Source organism: Mus pahari, chromosome 8, assembly GCF_900095145.1.
Source record: "Mus pahari chromosome 8, PAHARI_EIJ_v1.1, whole genome shotgun sequence".
NCBI classification, from domain to species: Eukaryota; Metazoa; Chordata; class Mammalia; order Rodentia; family Muridae; genus Mus; species Mus pahari.
This window is the reverse complement of record NC_034597.1, coordinates 21,350,019-21,375,328: the sequence shown is the minus strand read 5'-3', so window position 1 is coordinate 21,375,328 and position 25,310 is coordinate 21,350,019. Positions and strand designations below refer to the sequence as shown.

Here is a 25,310-nt window from a genome sequence, read left to right as displayed (position 1 = left end):
TCTCAAGAGTTATGTCCGCCGGGATCAAGTCTCTAACCACCTGAACCTTGAAGACCATTCAAGATCCAAACTGTAACGGTGACAAAAGTTTGATTCCCTTCCCCCCAATAACTTCTTGTAGATGTTTGGGAAAGTTGCCATGAGAGATAACAACCAGATCAATAGGAACAACAACTTCCAGACATTTCCTCAGGCGGTCCTACTGCTCTTCAGGTGACTGGGCCCTTGGGGGTGGGGTGGGAGTGTGGGGGGTACCCCTAAAGTTCTGAAGAGATGGGGCCATGCTTGCTCTTGGTTCCATTATTTCTTGACAGACTTCTGCTTTATTGTTCTTGTTTGATATTTGTTACTTTGGTTTGAAACAGGATCTCATTCTGTAGCCCAGGCTAGCCTGGAACTTACTCTGAAGTCCAGGCTGGCCTCAAATCATGACAATCTTCCTGCCTCAGCCTCTCAAAATGCTGGGATTGTATGTTCTACTACTCTCAGCTGTTTTATACCTTTTAAAAACATTATTATCGTTTCATATGTATGCATGATTGTGACATATGTTCGGGGTGGACATGCCACTGTGCAATGTTGAGATCAGAAGACAAGTTTATGTAGTCAGTCTTCATTTTTACATAAGTTCTGGGGCTTAAACCCAGGTCACCAGGCTTGCACAGCAAACACCTTTTACCCACCGACCCGTCTCACTGGCCATAATTTTATATTAAACAGAACTAGCATTTCAGTTAGAGAGGAACTGACTGCCTTGTTCAAACTGCTGGGGTCATTCAGACTGTAACTGACACTTAGACCACCAAAAACAAATTGTAGGATAGATATGTATATGAAAGTATGCATGAAGGATGCACCAGAACACAACCAGGGAAACAGAAACACAGTGGAAACATGGGAATTTGTAATTCCCAAAATTAACCTATAAGTCCCACATGCCCAGGAATCAGGTGACTTCCTGGAATGCTGGGAATTGTAGTTCTTGGGAAATAACAACGGCCACATGGGGATGGGAAAGTACTGTGGCCTATAAGTTTGTCCTTATAACCTGCTGCAACACTGTGGCTCTAGGCCATTCCAGCTGGGACATTCTAGCCAATGGCCCTGACCAAAGTCATCCTCTTGGTCAGTATTTATTTTTTTCCCTGTAGCTGTTTTTAAAAAGATTTATTTATTTATTTATATGACTACACTGTAGCATCTTCAGACAGCACCAGAAGAAGGCATTGGATCCCATTACAGATGGTTGTGAGTCACCACATAGTTGCTGGGAATTGAACTCAGAACCTCTGGAAGAGCAGTCAGCGCTCTTAACCACTGAGTCATCTCTCCAGCCCAGAATTTAATATTAAATGTAATATTTAATACAGGCTTACTTTAAAATTGGTCCAAAATGGTACAGTTGTTTTTTTCTGGTGAATCACAGGATCAACATATTGGAACATTACTGCCTCACATTTTATAGGATTGGTTTTAATCCCAGTTAATTTAACTTTGCAAAGAATCTTCCTCACAGTGAGAGAACTTTCTAGAAACAAGGAAGCAATGTCTAATGACCCCAGTAACTGTAACAACTCATTTATAATTTAGGTGGTTTTTAACTCTTTCAACAGAATCAGTGAGGACTTATTAAATAATTATAATAGCAATGTTTGACGAAGAGACAAGAAAAAAAAAAGAACATCCATTCACATAAAGAAGTGAATCAGACATTGTAATGGTATCATACCAGGGCCTCTAAGTAACTAAATTGTATCTAAAAGTAGGGCTTCTAGGCTGTCATTAATCCAAATGGCATTGCTACAGTTACATACATTTTGCAAAAGTCAAGAATTTTCTTCCCGAATGTCTAATCCATAGGTTCCTTGCCCTTTCCCTCAATTAAAGCCCTGTCTCTTAATTTAAACAGGTGTGCAACCGGGGAAGCCTGGCAGGAGATCATGCTTGCCTGCCTCCCGGGGAAGCTGTGCGACCCAGACTCGGATTACAACCCGGGAGAGGAGTACACTTGTGGGAGCAACTTTGCCATTGTCTACTTCATCAGTTTTTACATGCTCTGTGCATTCCTGGTGAGCAGTCTTGGTAACCCCCTTCTCCACTTACAGGACTGCTGTAGCATTTGAAGTTCAGACCATTAGTGCTGCCCTGTCCTGGTGCTTTGAGGCAGCTGGCATTCTCTGGGCTCTTCTAGGCAGGTGTCTGTCTTGCTTAGCCTTATGGGATGGGTCAGGCGCTCACTGGTGGGCTGGGGTCATTTCCAGCCAACCTTGTTACTGAAGGCTGCTGTTTCCTTTCAGAAATATCAAAGCCACTGTACGTGGCTTTAAGGGCTTCCAACGTGTGAGCTGTCTCTTGTCGCAATTAAATTATAAGATTACAGTGTGCTTCAGGGTGCCAGCTAATGCACCCACCTACCCCCTCATGAGTCTGTACCAAGCCATCTGGTCAGACTCCTGCCCTTTCCTTGACTATTTTCCAGGGAGAGAATATTATGGCCTGCCTCTGCAACCTGGATACGTGGGTTCCAATATACCATGCCCTGCAGTTAGGAGGCAGATAAGAGTGCAAGGGACCCTCCCACCACCCTCCCGATTCACTCTTTCAGATCATCAACCTCTTTGTGGCTGTCATCATGGACAATTTTGACTATCTGACTCGGGACTGGTCTATTCTGGGGCCTCACCACTTGGACGAATTCAAAAGAATATGGTCAGAATATGACCCTGAAGCAAAGTAGGTCGACAAACACCCCCTCTGGCTTTCAAGAGTTCTTTGGGAATGGCTGTGGTGATCTCGGCAGGGTCGGGGTGGTAGACTGACCTCAGGCTGTACTTTGCTTCCAGGGGAAGGATAAAACACCTCGATGTGGTCACTCTGCTCCGACGGATCCAGCCTCCCCTGGGGTTTGGAAAGTTATGCCCACACCGAGTAGCGTGTAAGGTGAGTGTCCTGCCCTCCAAGCCTGACAATCTAGTCCCTGCTTTGTTCAGGACGCACTAAATCCACATGAAAAACAGAGGGAACAGAGGAGTCAGCCAGAGGCAGGCAGGCAGGCAGGCGGCTTCTCGCACAGGAGAACAGAGTCCAGATAGAAGCCGGAGGGGGAAGAGCCTCAGACCAGCCAACAGCAAGGCATTGGGTAACCATCTGACTGGAACACGAGGCCAGTTGGCAGGGGCCTCTGTCCCCAAGCTGAACCTGATTGAATATTCTGTGTCACAACATATTCTGTGGAGGATGATGAGATCTCAGATCACCATCTCAGAGTTGGTCGTGTTGACATGAAGCCGACTGGAGGAAGGAACTCCATGGGACTGCCAGGGTGAGGGCCGCGGGGATGGGGAGAGAGGAGTGGGTAGCATGGAGATGAGCTGAGGAAGTACAAAGGGGGAGGAGATGGGAGTGAGAAAAGAACTAATTTAGCCCTTGGCTCGGTGGTGGTAGACCTAGGGCTGTAGCTTGGTGATGGTAGAATTTTGGTCTTAGCACGGTGATAGTAGACTTTTGGCCTTAGCGTGGTGGTGGTATGCCTTGGGCCGTAACGTGGTAGTGGCAGACCTTGGGCCGTAGCGTGGTGGTGGTAGGCCTTGGGCCGTAGCTTGGCGGTGGTAGGTATTGGGTCCTGGCTTCCCAGTTATAGACAGGTGACAGATTGCATGTGACCTCTTTGTTGTAGAATTCTTTAGTTCCTTTCCCTGGTGCTTGAAGCTGAGGTGTCTCTGGGGTGAGCTTAGTTCTCCTTCCCTTTTCTCTCATCCCCACACTGGGCCCATGGAGCCTTAGCTCACACTGGCCTTTCTCCCATGGAGCCACAGGGACCTTCTCACATTATTGTAGCAACAGGAATGCAAGTTTTGCCTGGTAAACTTCTCCTTGAAGAAATCCATTCCCAGCACAGAATGGAATGAATGAATGCACAGAACCCAGCTGACTGTATTCATCTTTGTCTGGACTCCGGGACCCTTTACCTAAAGGATCTAAGTGACCTTGAGACACAAAGTCAGTCATTTTGCTGACTTAGGTATTTGTCGGGAAGAGTGAATGAATGCCAGTCATCCTGTCTGCTCTGGCTGTGGAGACAGGAAAGGTTGATAGTGGGATTTGGAACGTAGGTGGGTTGCCTAGACAACTGAATCCTAGTCCCTCCCTCGGCAGGGTAGAGAAAACATCCAACATTTCTTTTGGAATGAACTTTTTAGCCAAGAAAATATTAACTTTGGATTTTATTTTGTTTTATTTTTGAGACTGGCTGACCTGGAAGTCACTATATAGCCTCCCCAAGCTAACCTCGACTCAAGAGGCCAGCCTGTCTCTGCCTCCCAAGTGCTGGGATTAAAGGAGTGTGCCACCATGCCCAGCTAGAATTTTTTTAATTAACATTATTTAATTAACTTCCCATGTGTTTATGATCTACTTCAGTCCTCACAAGGCCTATTAGCCTGCCTTGCTGACTGGAACCCAAAGAGGGTGTCTCTTGCCCCAAGTTCTTCTGCAACTCTCCTTGATGCTGGTGTTAGAGGTACCTGGAGAGGGGTGAGAAGTGGGAAGTATTGATCTATTCTGAAAGATCAAGCCTTCAGAGAAGCCATGGAGACCTCCCCAAGATAGCACATGATGTTCTGTCTCTGGAAACTTTCTGAAAGAACAGTAGTGAGTTCTACTGGGTGACAGGCTCAGGCCCTGTGCCTGGCCTATGTATCTGCGGTATCATTTCATTATCATAAAATCCTTAAGGATGTACCTAGAGGGGAGGCCTGTCCCCAGGACACAGAGAACTAACTACTGAAACATGAAGAACACATGAGCAATATAATTTAATTATTTAACATTAAATAGCATCTGGTTGTCAACATTTATATTTCACAACTGAACTTTAAACTTTGTTATCCCAGGTTCTTCATAGATGTTAGGTTGTATCTGTCAGTATTTTCAGAGAAAAAGGACTGATGGGGTGGCTGTGGACATGTATATGTGCATGTCTGTATGTGTGACCAATGTCTAGCTGTCCATGTATAGATTACATATACGTCCATACACACAGAGAGAGAGAGAGAGAGAGAGAGAGAGAGAGAGAGAGAGAGAGAGAGAGAGAGAGAGGCATATACAAGGGACAGGCATATTATGTGATATGGGCATATGTGATTTTTAAGTTCCACAGTCTGTCAGCTCCTAGTGGGAGAGTCGGGATATCTGTGGTACGGTTCAGTCTGAGGCCTGAGGCCTGAGAACCAGGGGACTAATGAGATACATTTCAGACAGCAGCAGCCTGACGCTCTACATTAAACTGATAGGCAAAACGGAAAGGCAATGGTTTTCCACTTCTTTTTGTGCTGTGGTTGAATGAAGACTGCCAACTTTTAAAGGCCTTTGTGTGACTTAGCCCACCAAGGCAAATGCTAGTCTCTCCCAGAACACCCTCACAGACAGACCCAGACATGATATTTAACCCAGTATCTGAGCAGCCCATGGACAAGTTATGTTGATCCCTATAATTCACCACCTCAGAGATGCTCCCAGATGGCTTTTGAGTGGAAGTGAGGGTTGCCTGGAACATGAATGGGGATAAACAAAGAATGAACATCAAAAGGGAACATGGCTGTCCTAGACTATCTTATTCTCACGAGGAATTCTTCTTTTCATCTACAGAGATTGGTTGCCATGAACATGCCTCTCAACAGTGATGGGACAGTCATGTTCAATGCAACCCTGTTTGCTTTGGTCCGGACAGCTCTCAAGATCAAGACTGAAGGTAAGCACTCCCTGGAAGCAGGAAGCAGGGCAGGCAGCAGAAGAGCACACGCACACGCGCACACGCACACACACGCACACGCACACACACACACACACACACGCACTCACCCCATGGTCAGCATGTGGTGGTGCTGCCAGGTCCACGACTCAGCTGCACTCTATCATGGCACACTCAGCCCTGCTCAAACCTGGCTGAGCAGGCAGTGTAAAGTTTCTCCAGGGTTGGCTTGGAGGGTTCATTGTAGGAGGCAGGGGAAGCAGATGCTGCAAAGGCTGGAGAGTGAGCCTGAGGCGAGAAAGCAGAGGCCTTGCAGAGAGGCAAGGAGGGAGGTGAGAGAAGGCGAGGAGACATCTCCAGTGGGAAGGCAGGTCTTCTTCATAACACTGAAGCTCTACCCAGCAAAGCTAGTCCCTTCCCACCTAGCGTGTGCTTCTTATGCTACAAATAAGCATCATTAAGTGTTCCAGAGGGTAGGATGGCCTACTTGGTGATGTGTCCGTAGAAAAAAGCTTGTCAAATAGAGAGAAATCAAGATTATGAGGACAGAGTAAGTACCTACAGAAGGGCCTGAGGTGGGTCTTAGCATGGTGAAGTTTTCTCGTGCAGGAACAAAGGCAGGATTAGGGGCAATAGAGGTGGGGGAGAAGGAGGACGAGCAAGAGGAAGAAGAAGAAGGGGGTGGAGATGAGCAGAAAGAGGAAAGGGGAGAATGTGAAGGAGGAGCAAGAAGAATGGGAAGAGACGGGGAAGGGGTGAAGGGAAGAAGGGAGGAGAAAAAGGGAAAGAGGAAAAGAGGAAGAAGGGGCAAGGAGGAGATGGAGGGAGAGAAAGAAGAAGAGGAGAAGGAGGGTGAATGGAGGAAGAAGAGGAGGAAGAAAGGAAGAGGAAGAAGTAGGGAAGAAGGGAAGGAGGAGGAGGAGGGGGAGGAGGAAGAGGCAGCAGCAGAGGCGGGCAGTTGTCTTCTGGTCTGGGAGCCAAGGGGGGAGCATAGGTCCTAGCTGGGGTAGGTTGCTATGGCAGCAGAAGGTAGTTCATGAATTCCCAGGTGGAAATGATCATCCCCCAGTGGTGGCTTGGTAAATGCTTCTGAATATAGGAAATGTATTTCGTGATCACTCTGGATCACTTCTATCAGAAGGCAATTCAAGGGGCAGGAGAGCACTTGGCCACAAACACAAGTCTGCTCTGTGCAGTGGCCACACACACACCCCCTTCTTTTTGTCTTTCGGATTCAGGGAACCTGGAGCAAGCTAATGAAGAACTCCGAGCTGTGATAAAGAAAATCTGGAAGAAGACAAGCATGAAGCTGCTGGACCAAGTTGTCCCTCCAGCTGGTGGTCAGTGGAACCTATTTCCCAAGTAGTTCTTGACTGAGGAATTAGTCTCAGTGGCAAGACCTCCAGACAGCCCAGAGAGGGGGTGCAGGATGCTATCCCAGACCATTAGAGTGTGAGGCCCACAGCTAGAGGAGCCCTTTGGCTTCACCCGAAAATATTTGGGGTGATATGAAGACAGTCAAACCAAAGAAGGGCTTCAGTGGGAGAGGAATCCAGACCCCATGAGGCTAGAGCAGGGTTTTTGCTGTCATAGAAAAATCAGTGGTAAAAGACATGACAGCACTCACTCACAGAATAAAAAGCTTGAACTCTCGCCCTAGTCTCAGGTTTTCATCGTCTCAGGAAACATGGGTAGTCTTCAGAAAAGAATACTTCTAAAGTAATTTTAAGACTGAATTTCCCACTGTAGTTACCAAGGGTGTCCCTTAATGAGATTTAGAGGTAGAACTAACAAGCATGCTTATTTATTTCCTTTTGTTATTTATCACAAATTAACTGACTAAACATTTAGAATTTGCATATATATAATATCTCTCTATATTATATATATTATATATATATACTGTTTCTCTATTTTTGTTTGAATACTTGTGGACATTGAAGTGAGATGGTTATTTTCCAACTGTTTTGTTTCAAGTTTTAAAAGTGCAGAATCTCTTTACCCGGCATCCCATCTCCCCGAAGTCTAGCTAACCCTGGCCTGAAAACTCGATAAACGTCTGGCATGTTTTATAACCAATACAACTATAACATTGTGGCATGGTTCAGAACCAGAAGCTGAACCCAGCACCCAGACTGTGCAAGCCTGTGGCTCCTGAGAGACAGAGAGAGCCATGCGTTAGCCACTCCTGCTTCTTAGGAGACTTGGCCTTCATCAGTAATTCAGGCCATCCATAGCTGTCCTAGCCACTGGCTCAACTCTGGGAAAATGGTTCAGAAGGAAATGACCAACATGGTGGGAATTCACACCTCCAGACCCCCAGCTCCAAGCCCTGATTTTGCACTTTTAAAACTCCTCTCGGTTTCCGCTCTTTTCCTTTCAGCTGCACATCCCAGTGGTCGCTCGCATGGCTTAGATGAGCCGCTTGTTAAAACGTTGTAACCCTGTGCCCGAGCTTCCTCTGCAGCTTCCACTCCTCCCAACTCTCGGAATATTCTGAAGCAATTCTGTTTTAGGGCGGTGGCATGGAATCAGAGTTATCTCTTGCCAACTGGATTCCCCTACGTTGTTTGTTGAACTCTGGATGCATGCGTCAGGATAGCAGGCTGTGCCTGTCTGGGTAAACCCTCCACTCACTAGCCTGCCACACTCACCTCTCTCTCATTCCAACTCGGTCTCTTTGGAAACACCACCCTCATAGTGGCCCATCTGATGCCCACAGGAATAGCCCTCCTCACACAAGGAGGTATGCTTGAAGTGTCACCTGAGTCACGGTGATAATGCTCCATTTCTTTTCTTCTTACTAAGGAAAAGAAAAGTTCAGAATTTGGCTTATGATCTATCTAAACTCTTCTTTTGAAAAACTGACCAACATTTATCTCCATTGAACTTTTCATGAAGGATGAATACACACACACACACACACACACACACACATGTATGTTCTGAGGCTTGGTGGTTCTCTCTGTCTCTTTACTTGGTTTGGGGTTTAGGATGATAGGAGTTAATCTGGTCCCTCATGTGATACTAGAGAAGAGGAACTAGAGTCTTAGGAAGACATAGAATGCTCCAGAAGTTTCTATAGTGCCCACTGTAGTGCCTGCTTATCTACTTTACGTATCACATAAGCACACTATCACCAAAGGGGACCACACAGCACCTTCAGGCCTTGGTGGATAGCTCTGATTTTAGTTTCTATATTCATCATTTGTCTCTTTGCTCCCTGTCCCTCTCTCTCTCCTTTCCCCTCTTCCTTCCCCTCCCCTTTCTCTTCTCATCTTCCATTGGATCAGTGGTTCCCAATCTTTCCCTCATAGTGGCACACTTAAGAAATGACACCATGACATATACCCCGGGACAGATGGGCGGTTCGAAGCATTAGAGTCTCCTATAGTATAATGTGGTTATAGACCATCGCAATGTGCTGCCTGTGTCCCTGGGGAGCTCAGAAGACCCCATAGCTGGAGGAGGGAACAGAGCCAGATGCTTGTCTGGGCAGCTTTGCCACAGGGATGTGATCTGAGCTGCTCATCGTGAGCTTGGTGGGAACAGTGCCGAGAACCAGCAGTGAGGACATGCCGGGATTTTCTTTTTCTTTCCTCTCTGCCTGCAGTCTGACCCCTGCTTGTCATGGGGCTGAGATGTCTCAACCTGGAATCTTACCTGGGTTCTCAGTGCTCCCTCATCTTATCTCCCAGGTCATGGATTTCCCCCTTTCTCTTTAGAAGCTCCTTTCCCTTGGAGATCCTCTTTCCGTTGGAAACTCCTTCTTGAGCCATATCTCTGGTTCCTTGGTCCCCTGTGTGTCTTCCTGTCCTACTGATCCAAGATGGCCTCACCACATCCATTGCTTCTCTCTGTCCTTTTCCTGTCATGATCAAGCTTTAGCTTTTCTTGTTCTTAGGGGCTCGTGTTTGGGCCAGGTCTCTTGGTCCTCCTGCTTTATCTCAGTGGAGATAACCATGTCACCCTCTAGTCCTGCCCTACGCATCTAAAGCAGAAGAGAAAGGACAGCAAGTACTTCTTTTACTGGAAACATCTTGGTATAAAGTAATATGAGCCTCTATGTTGAATCAGGGAGTTTCCCAGGGCTCAGGGGACCCTGAAGTACAAAAACTATCAGTATTGTTGAAAATGGTGTAGATTCTAGACTTCTTAGATACATCAGCCCAGCAGCCACTGGCCTACTTAGAAAGAGCTAGAAAGGGTAGAGCTAGGTTTATACCACCAGAATGGCAGCTCAGAGGAAAGCAGGGGTTGGGTGTGGCCAAAGCCATGCTCTCTGTAGAGAGATAGAGTTGGAGGAAGGAAGGGCCCTGGGCTCAGGCCTTGGCCAGTTGACCTGGACCAGTCATGTAACTTCTCCCTCTCTAAGAGTGAGCAGAGTTGTTATGTAGAAGTTATGAGACCCACGAGGAGTTTGAACTGGGCTTGGGTACCCCTAGATATTCAGCCATGGTGCCCAGCTTTGGCTGATGGACTGAGTGGACAGAAGCTGGAGAGAGGGCAAGCATGAGCTTTGCAGAACAAATATCTTGGCTTGTTTCCCTATGGATGGTGCCATACTGGATGGTGGAGATGAACCAGTAGCCAGTGAGGGAGCTCTGAGTTCAGATCAACACACTTGCTCCTCCATTACACCAGGGCTTTCTTGGCCCAGGCTCGGGAGGAATATAACATTTCTCAAGATCGGTTCACCCCAAAACAGACTGCACAAGAATTCTCGAAGAAATGGCTGGAGAACCTTCTTCCCCAAGTGTCCCAGAAGCCACTGGGTGGGAACCATAAGTCAGCCATACCTCCCAAGTGAGCACTAAGTAAAACCCACTGAAGTTGTATTCATGGACACAGTGGGTCCCAGTGACCCCAGGCCTCCTATGCTCCAGCATCCATTCAGTGAGTGATACTTGTCACTTGGTTTGCAGTCGTGACTCTTGTCATCATAGGGTATGTGACCCAAGGACAGCCCACACCTGGTTTGGTGTGCCTTATTCCTCTTCTCTTAAACACCCTTAGTTCTTCTGACATGGAACACCATTTTACGTGGGGGAATACAAGCTCCCCTAAGATCCTCTTGTCCCCAGCCCACGTGACTCTTGCAAGGATAGCTTGACCAGAAGAAGCCTGAGTACCTACAACTGTCCCTTGGTCTCTGCAGGCCCTGCCGGGTGTCCTGGAATCCTTAACACAGCCCTACACAGGCTTAGGCTGCTAATGGAGCCTTGCCGATTTCCACCCAGAAGACCTCGGCACCCTACAGATCTGGTGGCATCAACCTTGCGGGGGGGGGGGGGCAGGCACAGTTCACACTGACATGCTCAGAGTGGTTTACCATGAGATAGTCAGAGCTTCTATTCTGCCTCATGCATCACCTTCAAAGTTGTCAGCAGAGTCCTGCTTCCCCAGTGATACATACGTGTTGGAGGTTGTTTCTGAACAGAGCAGAAAGAAAGCCTGCTCCGAGCTGAAGTTAGTTGGAGCTGTCATTGCAATACAGAAATCCAGCCGTTCTGAATTCCAAACCACAGAACGGTCTCAGAGCTTATTGGCGGAAGAACAGGGGGAGCGTGCGAGAGCTGGATCTGCAGTCTCTGTTCTGACCTTCCTCTCCTCCTAAGCTCATCCGTCACCTTTCTAGGTCACCGTCTTGTGACACAGGGATTTGGATGCTTAATTGCACTTGATGCTTACAGTAATTACACATGCAAATTTCTATGCACAGGGTGAAAAAAAAAATGTGGCCTGCAAGGCCTTTCTGTTTTGTAATGTTTAAGTAAATAACCAAGGTGGCGCTTCCTATCGTTACTAATATGCGACTCTATTTAACTCGTGATAAATAGACATTACTTTCCGCAACTCTGAGGATCAGTTTATTTAACTGACTCTAGCTTCGAGCCTTAACTGCTTTGCAAAGCTTTGCTTCTTGCTAGACTGAGCAACCCGTGTTTTAGGCTGACAGCCCAGTGCCCTTTGTGCACCATCCCGCCCCACCCCTGCCCCAGCCAGAAGTGAGGGGTTAGGCTCTTGGTCCAAATGTGCTGATTCGGGAGGGCTGTGTCTGGTCTCTCCGTCTAGATGATGAGGTAACCGTGGGGAAGTTCTATGCCACTTTCCTGATACAGGACTACTTTAGGAAATTCAAGAAACGGAAAGAGCAAGGACTGGTGGGGAAGTACCCTGCGAAGAACACCACAATTGCCCTACAGGTGAATTGCCCTCTTGCTCTGTTCTCTTCTCACTAACAATGTTGCCAGCTTTGATTTGAAATACTAGAGAGCTGACTATTCATGGTTGAGCAGTGCCACAAGGATTTTGTTTAAACTGAGATACTGCCCACTGCCCCTCCCACTGTGGACTAGCCATTTCCGGGTCGCAAGGTAAGTACTTCCTCCTTTTCATGTCTTCTCCGTTGAGCCTCGCACCTGCCATCATCTGGTACGCGTGCAAAGCCCTCAGGACAGCCTGCGATGGGAAAGGAGTGAATGTCACCTCACACCCTAGCCACCTGAGTCTTCTCCAAAGGCAGCACCCTTGAGGCAGGCCCCCTCCTGTAGCCCTGGGCTCAGGGTCCAGCTGCCCAGAAAACAGCTTTCCATCAGAACGCAAGAGCTTTGTTTTGTTTCTGTTCGTTTCTTACCCCACGGCTTGTTGGTTTTTGGTCCATTTCAATAACATTCATCACTCCCTAGTATGTACTGTGTGCACACGTGTGTGGTATGTCTGTCTCTGTGTGCTAGCTCCTGGTGGCGGTGAGGCTCGCTGTGCAAGTGCTACACACACAGGCCAGCCTTTGGCCCATCTCCCTTTCTCCAACTCAGGACCCATACACACGCTCACACACGCATGCGTGTACAAGAGTGCCCGTACGCACGTGCAAACACACACACACACACACACACACACACACACACACACACACACACATTCAACTACCCCTGCCAGGCCCCTAGAGTGTGAGTGTGGTGTTTAGAAATATCTGGTCTAATCAGGGATTAGGCATCCAAAGGCCATAGAATCCTAGAGATGCCTAGAGCACTGGGTGGAAGCAGGCATGGAGAGGCAAGGAGGCATGCTAGAACTTGCAGGCAGGGGAGCTGGGAAGGTGGTTCAGGGGGTGATGGTGTTTAACGAGGGCTGGGGACAGATGTCAGGAGAAGAGAAAGGGAAAGTACAGAGGTTGGCAAGCTGTCACCAAGTCCTACAACCATGCTATCTGGAGTGCCTTCAGTCTGTCATAAAGACACTTTTCTTGTGGTTTAAAAAGTTTACACGAAAATGACTTTTACATCCCTGTTCTCATGGTTCTTGAATGTGGCCTCGTAGGTGTTGATGAGGTACCACATGGAATGGTTCCGTACTTAGTTCCAAGAGCAAATCACCAAGATTGTTGTGTGTTCAAAGGGGCCATAACTGTGGACACTAAGGCCTGACTGTGATCTTGCTGTGAGAAAGACTATGAATAAGGATGATGGTGAATGAGGAATGCTGGGTGTGTCTGCATATCTCAGGATAGTAGATGGCCTTGTGGACAGTGACCAGCTGACTCAGAGTGGGACCCCAGGGGCTGGAGGCGGGGATATTGTGCTGGTGGGACCGGTGGACACCTACGCTTATTCAAGCCAGCCTGTATTCGTTCATTCCCTAATCACATGACCTTTTGATAATGAGTTATAGGCTCAGCCATTTGGCTCACTGTGTCTTTTGCCTCCTGCTGCCCTGGTTTGCAAGAAATAACTCTAAGATTACTCCAGTTCACAAGTAGCCTCGGATGACAAAAACTGCAAAGTCCAGTTTGCAAATTTGAGTAAGTCCCTGGTTTGTACATTCCTGGTGGCAGCACGGCTAGGCTGGTCACTAGCAGAAAATTGGTGTGCACTGAAAGTTATCCCCCTCACATGACCTTCTGCCCCAAGGAGAGGCTGGCTGGATCTCTGCCTTCTCTGGGTACCCTTTACCTACCTTGAAATGGCTTGCTGCTCTAGAAGTCTAGTTGACGGGATCAAAACTTTCTAGAGGGGACTTGATCTCTTTTGTACCTAATGTCACAATTTGCAGCAGTCAGTTTGTCTCTGAGCTCATAGACAATCCAGGTTTCAGTGGAGGTGTGGCATGTAAACACTTGGAGCTCTGTGTGCGTGGGGGGAGTGGTGTACCTGTTTTGAAGCCCCAAGGCTCACCCTGGTGGCAGAGCTCAGTGTTTTGGTATTCTGAAATAGCATAAATGACGCATGGCTTAAGAAGTCACTGCATTTTGCAGATTCAGTTTACTGGGCCTTGAGCTGGTGCCGACAGAATGCTATAAAGGTTCTGGGTGAGAGACAACCACATTATGCTAAAATAATGTTGAGGGTTTTCTCCTGTTTAAGTCTTTTCATCTTGCTATTTAAAGAGTCTTATTTCATTGGTAGAAGTCAAATATTTCTAGTTAGACGGTATAAATACGTTCTCCCAGGGTTCTATTGAGAATTGAGGCCAGGCCTGTAATTTATATTAAGTACACAGCATAGAAAATTAAGTTGTGTTCATAATCTTGACAGTTCAGTTCTGAAAAGGCACTTGATTCTGAAACAAACATTGAAAATAGAAAGTGTTTGTCTCCTTGATGGATAATTCTAATTACATTTTTGGCTTCCTCTGCTGCAGAAATGGCTTTAAATGTAATTTGCTCCTCTCCATTTAATTAGTGCACAAGGAAAGCTCCTTTTCTGCATTGTGAAATATCATGGGTGGTGTAGCAGTTAAGGAGCTAGGATCGATCAGCCGTGGGAGGAAGGCACTGACCTGAGGGAGCTAGGAAGAAGACACACCCTTGTGACAGCTGCTGAGGGTGGACTTGTCTGGTTGAGAAGGAAGCAATGGGCTTCTGACAGCAGGGCCCTGTGGGGTAGGGTGGGGCAGGGTGGGGTGGGGCTCTCAGCCTGGTAGTAGTGGGACATGGAGTGTGGCATTATGGTGTGAGCAAAAGTGAACAGCCAAGCTTGTGCGTGCTGGCCTGCAGAGTGAGGTCTGTCTGAAGAGCTCTCAGAACTGGCAACCAAGCTGTGCACCCCCATTTCATGCCATGGCTCGGTCCGATCTCCCCATGTTCAGACCAACTCAGTGTGAACCTTCCCTGTGGTGGATGGTGACTGAAGGTTCTCCTGCCTCTGCATGGGGAGGAGCTGGGCACCTGTGCCCTGGCCTCTCTGGTCTGAATGAGTGTGCACTCTCCATCCATCCATCCATCCATCCACTCCATCCATCCCTTCATCCCCATCATTAAAACTAAACTTCTCTCCAGCCCTTCTATGGTGGGAGCCAGAGAGAAGCTGCATCCAGCCTTTTGGTTTCCTCTCAGTCATCTGACATATACATACTCCCTTCAGTTTGATTCGGCATCTGCTCTTCATCCATGTTGCTACATCCAAGTGACCTTCAAGTTTCCACAAGGAACAAAGAAATAGAGGAACATAGCCACACAGCCACAGAAAGTCCCAGTCCCTGATCATGCGAGTAGAAGGCCCATCATACCTCTAGTGAAGGCCTCTGGTGTACTGTATGCTCTAATGAGCCTAGGGTCTCTCTGATAACAAAAGATCCCAAAGTGGGGAAAGTTTGGTTCATTTCTCTTAGTTTTAATGTTCAAACCTCTTGTCTGCTCTCCTTGAGTCTGAGGAGACGGTCCTCCATGCACCCCATATGAGAGGCCCCCTGAGTGAACCATAGGCCTCCCAGGCAGCTACCCCTATCTGTTTAGAAGTGGGGTTTAAGAACCCCATCATGTGTAACTCTACAGGATGCGATGGTTAGGTTCAATGGCTTTAATGTCTGTGCCTTGGCCACAGGTGGGGATGGTTGGGAGACGCTGGTTACAAGTAGCCATTAGCTTTTGTCTTCTGTGTTTCTTTCTGTGGCCTTCTCAGTATCCAAAGACAGGAAAGCAGGCTCCCAGAGATCTGATCCATGGCTAGTCCTGTTAAGCGTGTCACCTTAATCTGGAAGGCAATGAGATTCCTTTCTCTTTTTTTAGAAGTAATGGTCCACCCAAAGCCATAGCACTGCTCTTAAAATTTATATATGTATACACACACGCACACGCGCGCGCACGCGCGTGCGCGCACACACACACACACACACACACACACATGCACACACACCACGCGCTTTCCTTTGTAATGTAAGAGGAGAACAGATGTTAACAGATGAGATTTCACTGGCTGATTCGTTTGTTTCAGATGCTTGAACGGATGCTTTAGAGTTCTCTGCCTGAGCTACCGCACCAAGCTGGTTAGTCCGAAGGCGCTGTGGCTAAGGCCTTGAAAGGGCAAACTCCCACTCGGGCTTATTTCTGCTGACGCAGCAGCATTTCGGGAGAAATGCAGGCACCAAAGCCCTGGGGAGACCCCTTCCGAGCAAGGCACTCCTCCGGAAGGAAGGCAGAAGCCGGGCTGTGGCTCATCTGTGGAGCCGTGGCTGCCTGTGGCGGACACTGCTCATGGCGGCTCCTTTTCATGAAAGGGAGCCTATGAATTATGGTTTTCCCTTCCAAGCCAGAGACTCAGTGAAAGGGAGGGGGGAGAGAGAGAGTGAGAGAGAGAGAGCGCACGTGAGAGAGAGAGCGAGCGCGCAAAGGGGCAGATGCCCCATGAGAAATGAAATGAACACAACTTGCTGACAATGGCCAGTAAAAAATAATTAATAAATAAATAAAATGTTATATATATATACATATATATGTGTATGTATATATATAGATAGATAGATATGATTAAGCAGACCTGCGTAAGGCAGGCAACTGACTCTGCCCCAAAGTCCTGCATCCCTAGTTTGCCCGAACTCCCAAAGACTGGCAGGCTGATTGGAACTGAGCAGACAGAGTTCCTTTTCTGTGCCAGCACGTCACGACCTCCTGACCACCCGGCCCTGCTTGCTGCAGTGACCCAGTCCAGAATGCACTAATAAGTGGAAGGCCAGGAAGCTCAGACATACCCATTGAAACTAACACATACACCTGCATGCCCAAACCAACCAGGCAACAGCTCAGGTTCCATCTTACCGTGTCTTCGGGAAATGCCACCACACCCAAACCTCATCAAACATTGTTCGTCTTTAGCTCGCACTCAGAGCCAGTCTGGGACGCCTCTTTGGAAGCAGTATGGTCTAGTTTCAAGGACACTGGGAGTCAGGGAACCTGGGTTCTAGTCCCAGCTCCAGCATTCACTTGCTGCGTGACCTTGGGCAAGACATTTAACCTCTCTGTGCCTCAGTTTCCCCAACTGTAAAATGGGGGTAATAATGTCGACCTACCTCACAGGGCTGTTGTGAGGATAGCTAAGTGATTGTAGAGCTCCTTGAACGTATATTTGCTTATTATTAAGACTACAACAATAATAATATCATATGCCTGATTACTACCAGAACTTCAAGAAATTTTTGGTTTGGTTTGATCTCTTTTCTGTTCTGTACTGTAGTTATCCATTGAGAATTCTCCCTATTTTTACGATCCTAGGCGATGCATAAAGATATAAACAGGTAACCTGTCGGATCGCATTTTCAAGTAGTAACAATAGTAGATTTTTGACCAAAATGTTGGTTGATGAGGGCTTTGCTATCAAACTCTAAACTCCTTCCCAGAGGGGGGTCAAGCCTGTACCTCTGATATTAGTCTGAGGTGCCCAAAATGGCCAAGGAAGGAGAGCCAATGTTCAAAGATCAATGGTTATGGGGGGGGGGGGAATCTAAAAAAAAAAAAAAACAAAAAAAAAAAAAAAAAAAAAAAAAAAAAAGTGTACTTACATTTTATAAATGAATACATCTTTAAAAAAAAAAAAAAAAAAGAAGAGGAAAAGGAAAAGGAGAGGAAGAAGAAGAAGGGCTTCCAATTCATTGATCTCCTTTTGTTGGCCTGGAGATCATAGCAGGGTGTGTGAGCATGTGTGTGCATGTGTATGACTGCACCCGTGTGTGTGTGTGTGTGTGTGTGTGTGTGTGTGTGTGTGTGTGTGCATGTGCAGGTATATGTGTGTGCATGTGCGTGCGCAGGTGTATGTGTGTGTGTGTGCGCGCGCGTGTGTGTGTGTGTGTGTGTGTGTGTGTGTGTGTGTGTGTGTTAGTTACATTAGTGGATGGGATGAGTTGGTAGGGTAGAGAATGAGGTGAGGTGAGTTGAAGGACGAGGAAGAGGGACCCAGGACTCTGTGTGGCCCTGTTCTGGCAGGCAGAAGTGTTCCTCCAAGCATCTCTGGGGTGCAGCTACCCAGAAGGCCGGGCTGAGATGGTGGGGTACCCCTCCCACTCCCAGTGGGCAGGATGCTTCCTTAGACATCTCCCAGGGAAGCCTAGAAGGGCTTTCTCTAGTGACACCTTATAGCTATGACATTTGCCCTGACCACAGAGCTTCCCTGCCTTGTGGCTTCACTTTCCTACACAATGGCGGAGCTCCTGGGCTCGCTATGGAGACAAACCCAGCTTTGGCTCATGCACAGACGACAGTGAGATAAGGAGCTCATGTGGGTTTTAGTCGTTCTCATGGCTTGAAGCCCCCATGGGTGATGGTGTGGGAATGGGTGGGAGCCAAGCCTTACATCCTGGGTTGCCTGTCCCCTTGGGAGAGAGGAAAGCCCACCCACGTCTGATCTTAATGCTGTACCCATAGCTGTTGCCTCTAGCATCCAAGTCTCTCAGCCAGAAGCCTGCCCCCCCCCCCGGCCCCATTTCTCCATGTTTTAGCAACCACTGGGCTCTTATCCCGGCAGGCCCCGGAGATTACCTCTGAAATGATGGGCAGTACCCGGGTAAGCCACTGTATCAGAATCTATCCGAATAGGGAACTGATACATCACCCTGAGAGAGCGAAGGGTTAGCCTTACAGACATGGATTTAAATAAATAAATAAATCAAAGGAGCTCCCCTGCTCCACCTTCCCCACCCCAGCCTCGATATCACTTCTGTTTCTAGATCCTCATGTAGCTCTAATGGGTAGGGCTGTACAGGCCTTTCTCCATGTATCACCTAAACCTATAGATGCTGGAAAATGTTAACTTGCTTACAAGCCTGATTTGGGGAATCCCTGCAATCCCTTGAGCCTGGCTGCGTTGCCAAGGAACAGTGTTGGTTGGTCAGCAGCCAAGGCTACTTTAGGGAAGACAGCCGAGCATCAGAGAGGACTGCCCCCAGCTTTCACACACCGGGGCCCAGGCTTCCTGACATCTGGGTCACAGTCAAATTGCAAGAGCCTCTGTCGTTTCTCTCAGAGCCCTGGCAGAAGAGCAAGCATGTGGTGGAGAGGAAGAGGGAAGAGACTCGTTGGGTCTCGCGTTTAAAATCTTCAAAGATGAATACAGCAAACCTGGTGCCCAGCACCTGAATCTCTGGTGCTAAACTTTTAGCTCCTGGGTCAAATGTGTCAGAGACCAGCAACCATCCATTGCAGGGAAACCACAGTAGGGTGGGAGGTAGATTCTCCTCAAAATTGAATGTCATGGTATGACCCAATTCAGAATTAGTCCACGGGATGACCAGACCAGCTTTCTGGAAGAGGGAGGTTGGTCATTTCTATGTCCCAAAGTCCTTAATGAAAAAGTTAGGGCAAGTAATCTCATAGCGCAGACTCTTATGGTTGCATGTTCTTTACTAATATGAACCCAGTGTCCCTCAATTGCCTATCATATCACGATTCCATTATCTATAGGAAAGGGCTTGGTAATTAAAGCTTAGGGTTCCCAGGTGAGTGGGTAATTGAGTGAACTTGCTTTCCTTGGTTAGATCTTAGGCCTGAGAAAGTTGACTGTGGGACAGTAAGGAGACCACCCGTGATGCAGTGTTGAGGGCAAGAAGTCATGGTAGAGTGTGCCCGCCATACTGGAACTGGAGAGGAAGAGGCAAAGGCTAGCTCAGAGAAGCCACATGGTGGACAGAGGTGGAGACACATAGGAGGGACAGAAGAACTGAGCGCTAACAGGAGACCACAGCCACGCTGCTGGGTAGAGGGCAGATCGGTTGTCAGTTCTCAAACATTTCCATCCTAGGGACTTTCCTAGTCTTAAAGTTTATCAAGAGCCCTGTATATCAATATCTACTGTCTTATAACTCAAAGCTGATTAATTTTATAAACACAAGAATATGTAAGCACAAAGAGGCCAGGGGGTGGTGACAACCCTGTCACTCAGCCTTGGAAACCTTGCTGCACACTCAGAGAATGAGAATATACGAGGCCAAGGACATCTACTCTCACATGACCCCCAGGGACCCCTGAAGGAATCCCAGGATGCCTTGAGGTCCATGAACCCCATCTTGAAACATCACTCTGGGGAGAGGGCCCAAAGTTCCCCTTAAAGGGAGAAGATGTTGGAGCCTCATAGTGACCTTTTGTGCCCAGGAGGCTCCCATGTAGCTGGAGCACTCCTCAGTGGGCTGCTTCTGCTCCTCCGCAGCCAGGGGTCAAGTGGTGTGGTCACACTTCACTGCCTGTGCTGATCTGGAAGAGCAATGGTTAGAGTTAGCGAGTGTTAGAAATGTGTTTGAATCCTGACCACCTCTGCATAGCACAAGTGAGAATCAGGGTGCGTGTGTAACAATAAGGGATAATTCATGCGCATGTTTGGGGGTGATGTAATGGCGAGAGTGGGGGTGTGTGCGGTGATCCCGGAGCATTCATCAAGTCCATGTGGTGGAGGTGATACAATTGCTTGCCTAAATTAGAAGGATAACTTTGAATGAACGTGTGCTTGAGACTCGGTTACCACCCTCTCCCTGCAGATTGGTTGGCTTTGCTTCCTGGGAAGAGCAAGGCTTCTTGCTGAGGTTTTAACTAGTTCTGGAATATAATTTAACCTATGGCACATCATCTTGGTTCATCCCTTCTCAGTATGCGGGCTCAGAATGACAGGAATATGATATTGCCGAAGGAGCCTAAAATTTTGGAGTCTGAATTTTATATAATGCTGTCTGCATTTTTAGGAACCGTTCAGAATGTCTCTGATTCTGATGTTAAGCCAGGAATCAGAGTGGAATAAGATGGAAGGGTTGGTAGTGTGGCTCAGTGGTCCTTGCTTAGCATACTTGAGGCCCTGGTTTAGTCTCCACCAAAATAATGTGAAACTGCAATTGGTCTCTCTGGTCCTCTGCAGTAATTGGTTACTTAGATGACACTTTTAAATAACCCCTTTAGCTTTCAGAATGTGGTGGCACATATGATTTGTACAGCCCAGTGCTGCCCGCCCCTCAGTAACTCATGGTCTGATGACTTGTCAAGGAGAGGAGGGTTATCTGTACGTGAGTAATGGAGTGTCATAGCCATGATTCTAACCCTTTCTATCTAGCACGAGAACTGTTCACAATGGATAACAAAGGCCACACCATGACATTTCTCCTGGAGGAAGGCAGTGATAGAATAAGGGGTGTGCCCATGTGCACAGAGGAGGCGGGGGACGGCACATAGACAAGCCTATTCATTCTATCAGGATTTAATCTCCCATCTTCTAACAGCTAGTCTAAAACTGTTCTTTGTAATTGAGTGTGGGCCAAGTCCTGCCCCTCCCCGCTAAGATTAACCAGAACTTGTCAATAGTGAGGCGACTGCAGAGAGCCAGCTTCGGTTAAATGAGGCGTGTCTGGGTTGAGGAGCAAGGCTGTGCCACGGTAGTGTTCTTTGGCAGGAGTCTGAAACCCTGGCACCCACACCGTGAAGATGGAGGGTCTCTCCCAGGGTCGCCTGGAGACTTGCCTCTCTGTCCTCCACTGCTACAGCGTAGGTCTGGGGTGGGTCTCTGGGTGTTTGTGTATGCGTGCTGTGGAGCGAGAGTTGGCAGATGGCTGGCCTGACCCGGGGAGCTAGTCTGGGGAAGCAGGCAGCAAATGCTTTTCAAATGCAACCAGACAGACAGTACCCCACCCTGAGGGAGAGCAAGGAAGGGAAATGGGCATCTCTGCTCCACAGCAGAGCATCACTTCATGCTGTTGCTTCAGAGAGGTTGAGAGAGAATATATTTCTGGTGACTTAATCATTAAGTAGAGTAAATATCTATAAAATTCCAATTAAATGGTGTCTAAAACTTAAAGGAGCAGTCTACAGGCAAAATGCCAACATTTCTTTTTTAAAACAAATATTTATGATAACAGCTAGCATTTTAAAGTCAACCAGAAACTAGGCTTAATCCTGTTTAATATTTTGTAAGATTGGACATCTTAAAACAAGTCAATAATGTTTATATTTTATAGCAATTCTGTGTTTATTCAAAACTATAACTCTACTGTGATGTTAATGGAATGACTTTATATGGCTATGTGTGGATTAAGTGCTAATGACCACATTTCAAATTAAAACAATATTTTTGCTGATAGAGATAGATACATAAAATATGAAAGACTAGAAAATTTTACTGACTGTAACATGTTTTCTTCAAGAAAAATACTTTTTTTTTTAGTGTTGTGAATGACTAAGTGATTTCTCTGAGGGTTTAAGGTAGTTGTCTGTACTTCTGGAACACTGGATTCTGTGCCTATGGGTTTCGGAACAGCCTAAGCTACCTTTTAGCTTGATATGTGTGCTAGAATAATTTTCATTCTCATGTTTTGTGATATGTAATAAATTCAGGGTGCTGTGCTTAAGCTCCATTTCAATTCTAGTTGGGAACCTATGTGTTGGTCCCCTGCCCCCAGGTCCTACACAAGAGAGCGAGTCAGCCCCACTCTTAACCAGGTGCGCTTTGCGAACTAGGATCATAAGTTCGAAACCCTCCGCTTTCACATCTGGGAAGAGTGATGCCTTCTCTCCTCCTGTCTCTTTAATAAATATGTTGTCATTATTTGTTTGGGGAAGTGGTACCCCAAGCCACCTGTCGACCCTCTCCATGATTTATGTTGCAAACAAACCTTCTGTCCTGTCTGTTTACTACCCGCTCCTGTCAACGAAATCCTAATCTCGTGTAACTCTGAAGATGTGCTGGAGACAGTTTCTGTTTTCATTATGCAACTGTTACATGTGTATTTCAGTGAAATGTCAACTCATCAACAAAGGATGATGTTAAAAATTATCCAAATAAATAGTTTTCTATTTCTTTTAATCATACCTAGTCCAGTCAGTTAAATGAGAGCAAGACTGTTGTTTAAACTGGCAAATGTTCTCGGCCCTATGTCTTGAGAATCTGCGTTGATGTGCACAGTGTACCTGGGTGCGTCAAAGAGAATGAATATAACCTATGTTTATTTTGCGGAAACAGAAGCAGAGGTTTCAAGTACTGTGTCTTATCTGAATCTCAAATATGTAATAGACCTCTCTTGCAAAGTCAGACAAGGGGATCTCGCCAGTCTTCTTATGTCTTGAGAATTGCGCTCTAGAAACTGAATGAGTGGGTATGGATGGCCGTTCTCCACATGCCCGCAGCTGAACTGAGTAAGACCTTCTACCGACACAGCCCTGGAGCTGCCTTCATGGTATTTCTGAGGAATAGAGGTGGGTCTGTTGCAGACCTAGAAAATATGCTGGACTTAGGAATCAGAGAGAGAGAGAGAGAGAGAGAGAGAGAGAGAGAGAGAGAGAGAGAGAGAGAAAGAACACTTCCAAAAAAACATGACTGCATTTGTGGTTAGAAGGACAGCAGGAAGTCGCTTTTTTGGCCATACTGTTTGGGACCCTGGGATATGCCTCTTTCCCTTCCTGAACATTGATATGTATGCTAGAAGGCTGTCTTTACCACCTTCTGTAGTTACATAATAAGTGTGGGGTACCATGCTTAAGCTTCATGCCAGTTTTAGTTGGGAATGTGTGTTTGGCCCCTCTCCCAGGAGCTGAGGTTCCTTTGCCTAACATTCCTAGGTAAGACCCATAAAGCTTCAATTCCCTAGTGTGACCCTTGTCCCTACGATTCACAAAACAGAAGGACCTGCTGGTGTCCAATCACAGAAGGGTTTGGAACAAACCAGCCTTTTTGCAGAACCATCTAATGAACCAGATGTTCTTGCGGATGAGGCCGTTTTATAAAGGGTCACTTGAGAAGTCTCTGGACAACTTTACATTTTGAATTAACCACCGATGTCTGCAGATGACCGGTTTTGAGTATTTTGACACCAGGGGTTCCAGCTCGGCTTAGCCCTGCTCTGCTCCCCTCCTCTCTCCTTCCCTCCCCTCTTCCCCTGCTCCCTCCCTTTCCCTTTCCAAGCATCTGTCCCACCACAGAGTGTCTCAGGCATGAGCACTGACTGCTCTTTATCCCAGTCCTTCCCAAAGCCATTCACCTTCTGTGTGACACTGAGAAGAAAGGCCCGGAAAGTGCTCTCTGCCCAGGGGCCCCGCCCTCCACAGCTGTCTTCCGTAAATGGCCCTGAGGTTGGAGCACAAGCTGTTTGTCCAGCAGTGTCTTGCTCTCTGCTAGCTTGTAGGGGTCACTGTTTGCTGCCTGCATACCAGAGGTAGAACCTAAGACCCCAGGGCAACTGTGGAGAAGTATGAAACCCCTGTTAGTCTGAAGTCAGCATATTGACCTTCTTCAAATTAATGCTGAGAACTCAATTTTCTCAGAGCTCATGACCCCCCTTTACCCTGTCTACAGGCCATTCACATGGTTTCCCTGACACAGCTGTGGGTGATGCAGACTTTCCCAGGCCCATCAGAACTGATCCCTTTGGCTAAGGAAGGCCAGCAGAGAGGGTCTATGGGGAAGTCTAGAGAGCTGTCACCGTGGGTCTTGTACTTCCTATAGATGATAGCAAGACCTCAGTTTGTGTGGCTTCAGAATCCTGACCCCTCTGCTAGCAGGTCCTCAGCGTGTTTGGGCTTTGTAGGCCAAGGACACCCCAAAGGCTGGAGTGGCTCCACTGCACAGCAGCCTGAGCCTGTGTGACTGTTGATCTGTTTCCTTGTGACTTGAGTGTGCTGGTGACTGCAATGTATGATGTCACCCACCTGTTCCATGCTTTACAGTGAGTCAGTGGCCCCAATGGCTGCTTGTTTCTCTGCACCTAAGCCAGCTCATCTTCCATGCAGCCGGACAGTTCTTGTCCCCTCGTTCTTTTTAGGAACAACTAGCTGATATTCCTTGCCCTGTTTGGGGCTCAGGATGTGCTTCTCTGCAAGCAGCCTTTCTGAAGAGCTAGTCAGGGGCATACACTGTTAGCTGTGACCATTCCTAGTGCTGATAGCCAGGTCATACATATGCTGTTAAGTGGGGCATTTCTAGGGGAGGTTACTTGTTTGCGGGCTAGTTCCATTGGGACCTACTGACACCTCATCCCTAACAGCCTGGGTCACAGTTACAGTTAGTCAGTACTTCCTTGGACTGGCCTTTGGAGAAAGCTTCCCCTCCTAACTGCTCCATCAGGCTGGACCAGGCCTCCTCGATACCTAACCTGTTCTGCCGTTTTCATTGACCTAGGCGGGATTAAGGACCCTGCATGACATTGGGCCAGAAATCCGACGGGCTATATCCTGTGACTTGCAAGATGACGAGCCAGAAGAATCCAAACCAGAAGAAGAAGATTTGTTCAAAGTAATTATTCCACGCCTAGCTCCTCACTGGCCACGTGGAGATAGCGGGGCGGGTGGGGCTTTGGTTAGGGTGGTTCTGATCCGCAGAGGAGTGTGGAC

At 47.4% G+C, this 25,310-nt stretch overlaps 1 protein-coding gene across 4 annotated transcripts in view; it reads left to right on the top strand.

Moving 5' to 3' along the window:
• Positions 1–25,310, top strand: part of Cacna1d (calcium voltage-gated channel subunit alpha1 D) — a 303,585-nt gene that overhangs the window by 266,460 nt on the left and 11,815 nt on the right. For all 4 annotated transcript variants that reach the window (XM_021204129.1, XM_021204126.1, XM_021204128.2 and 1 more), the window contains 8 exons: positions 122–213; positions 1,910–2,069; positions 2,606–2,733; positions 2,844–2,940; positions 5,647–5,749; positions 6,988–7,089; positions 11,825–11,955; positions 25,099–25,212. In XM_021204129.1, coding sequence (XP_021059788.1) covers positions 122–213; positions 1,910–2,069; positions 2,606–2,733; positions 2,844–2,940; positions 5,647–5,749; positions 6,988–7,089; positions 11,825–11,955; positions 25,099–25,212 — 927 coding nt within the window. The remainder of the gene's footprint in view (positions 1–121; positions 214–1,909; positions 2,070–2,605; positions 2,734–2,843; positions 2,941–5,646; positions 5,750–6,987; positions 7,090–11,824; positions 11,956–25,098; positions 25,213–25,310) is intronic.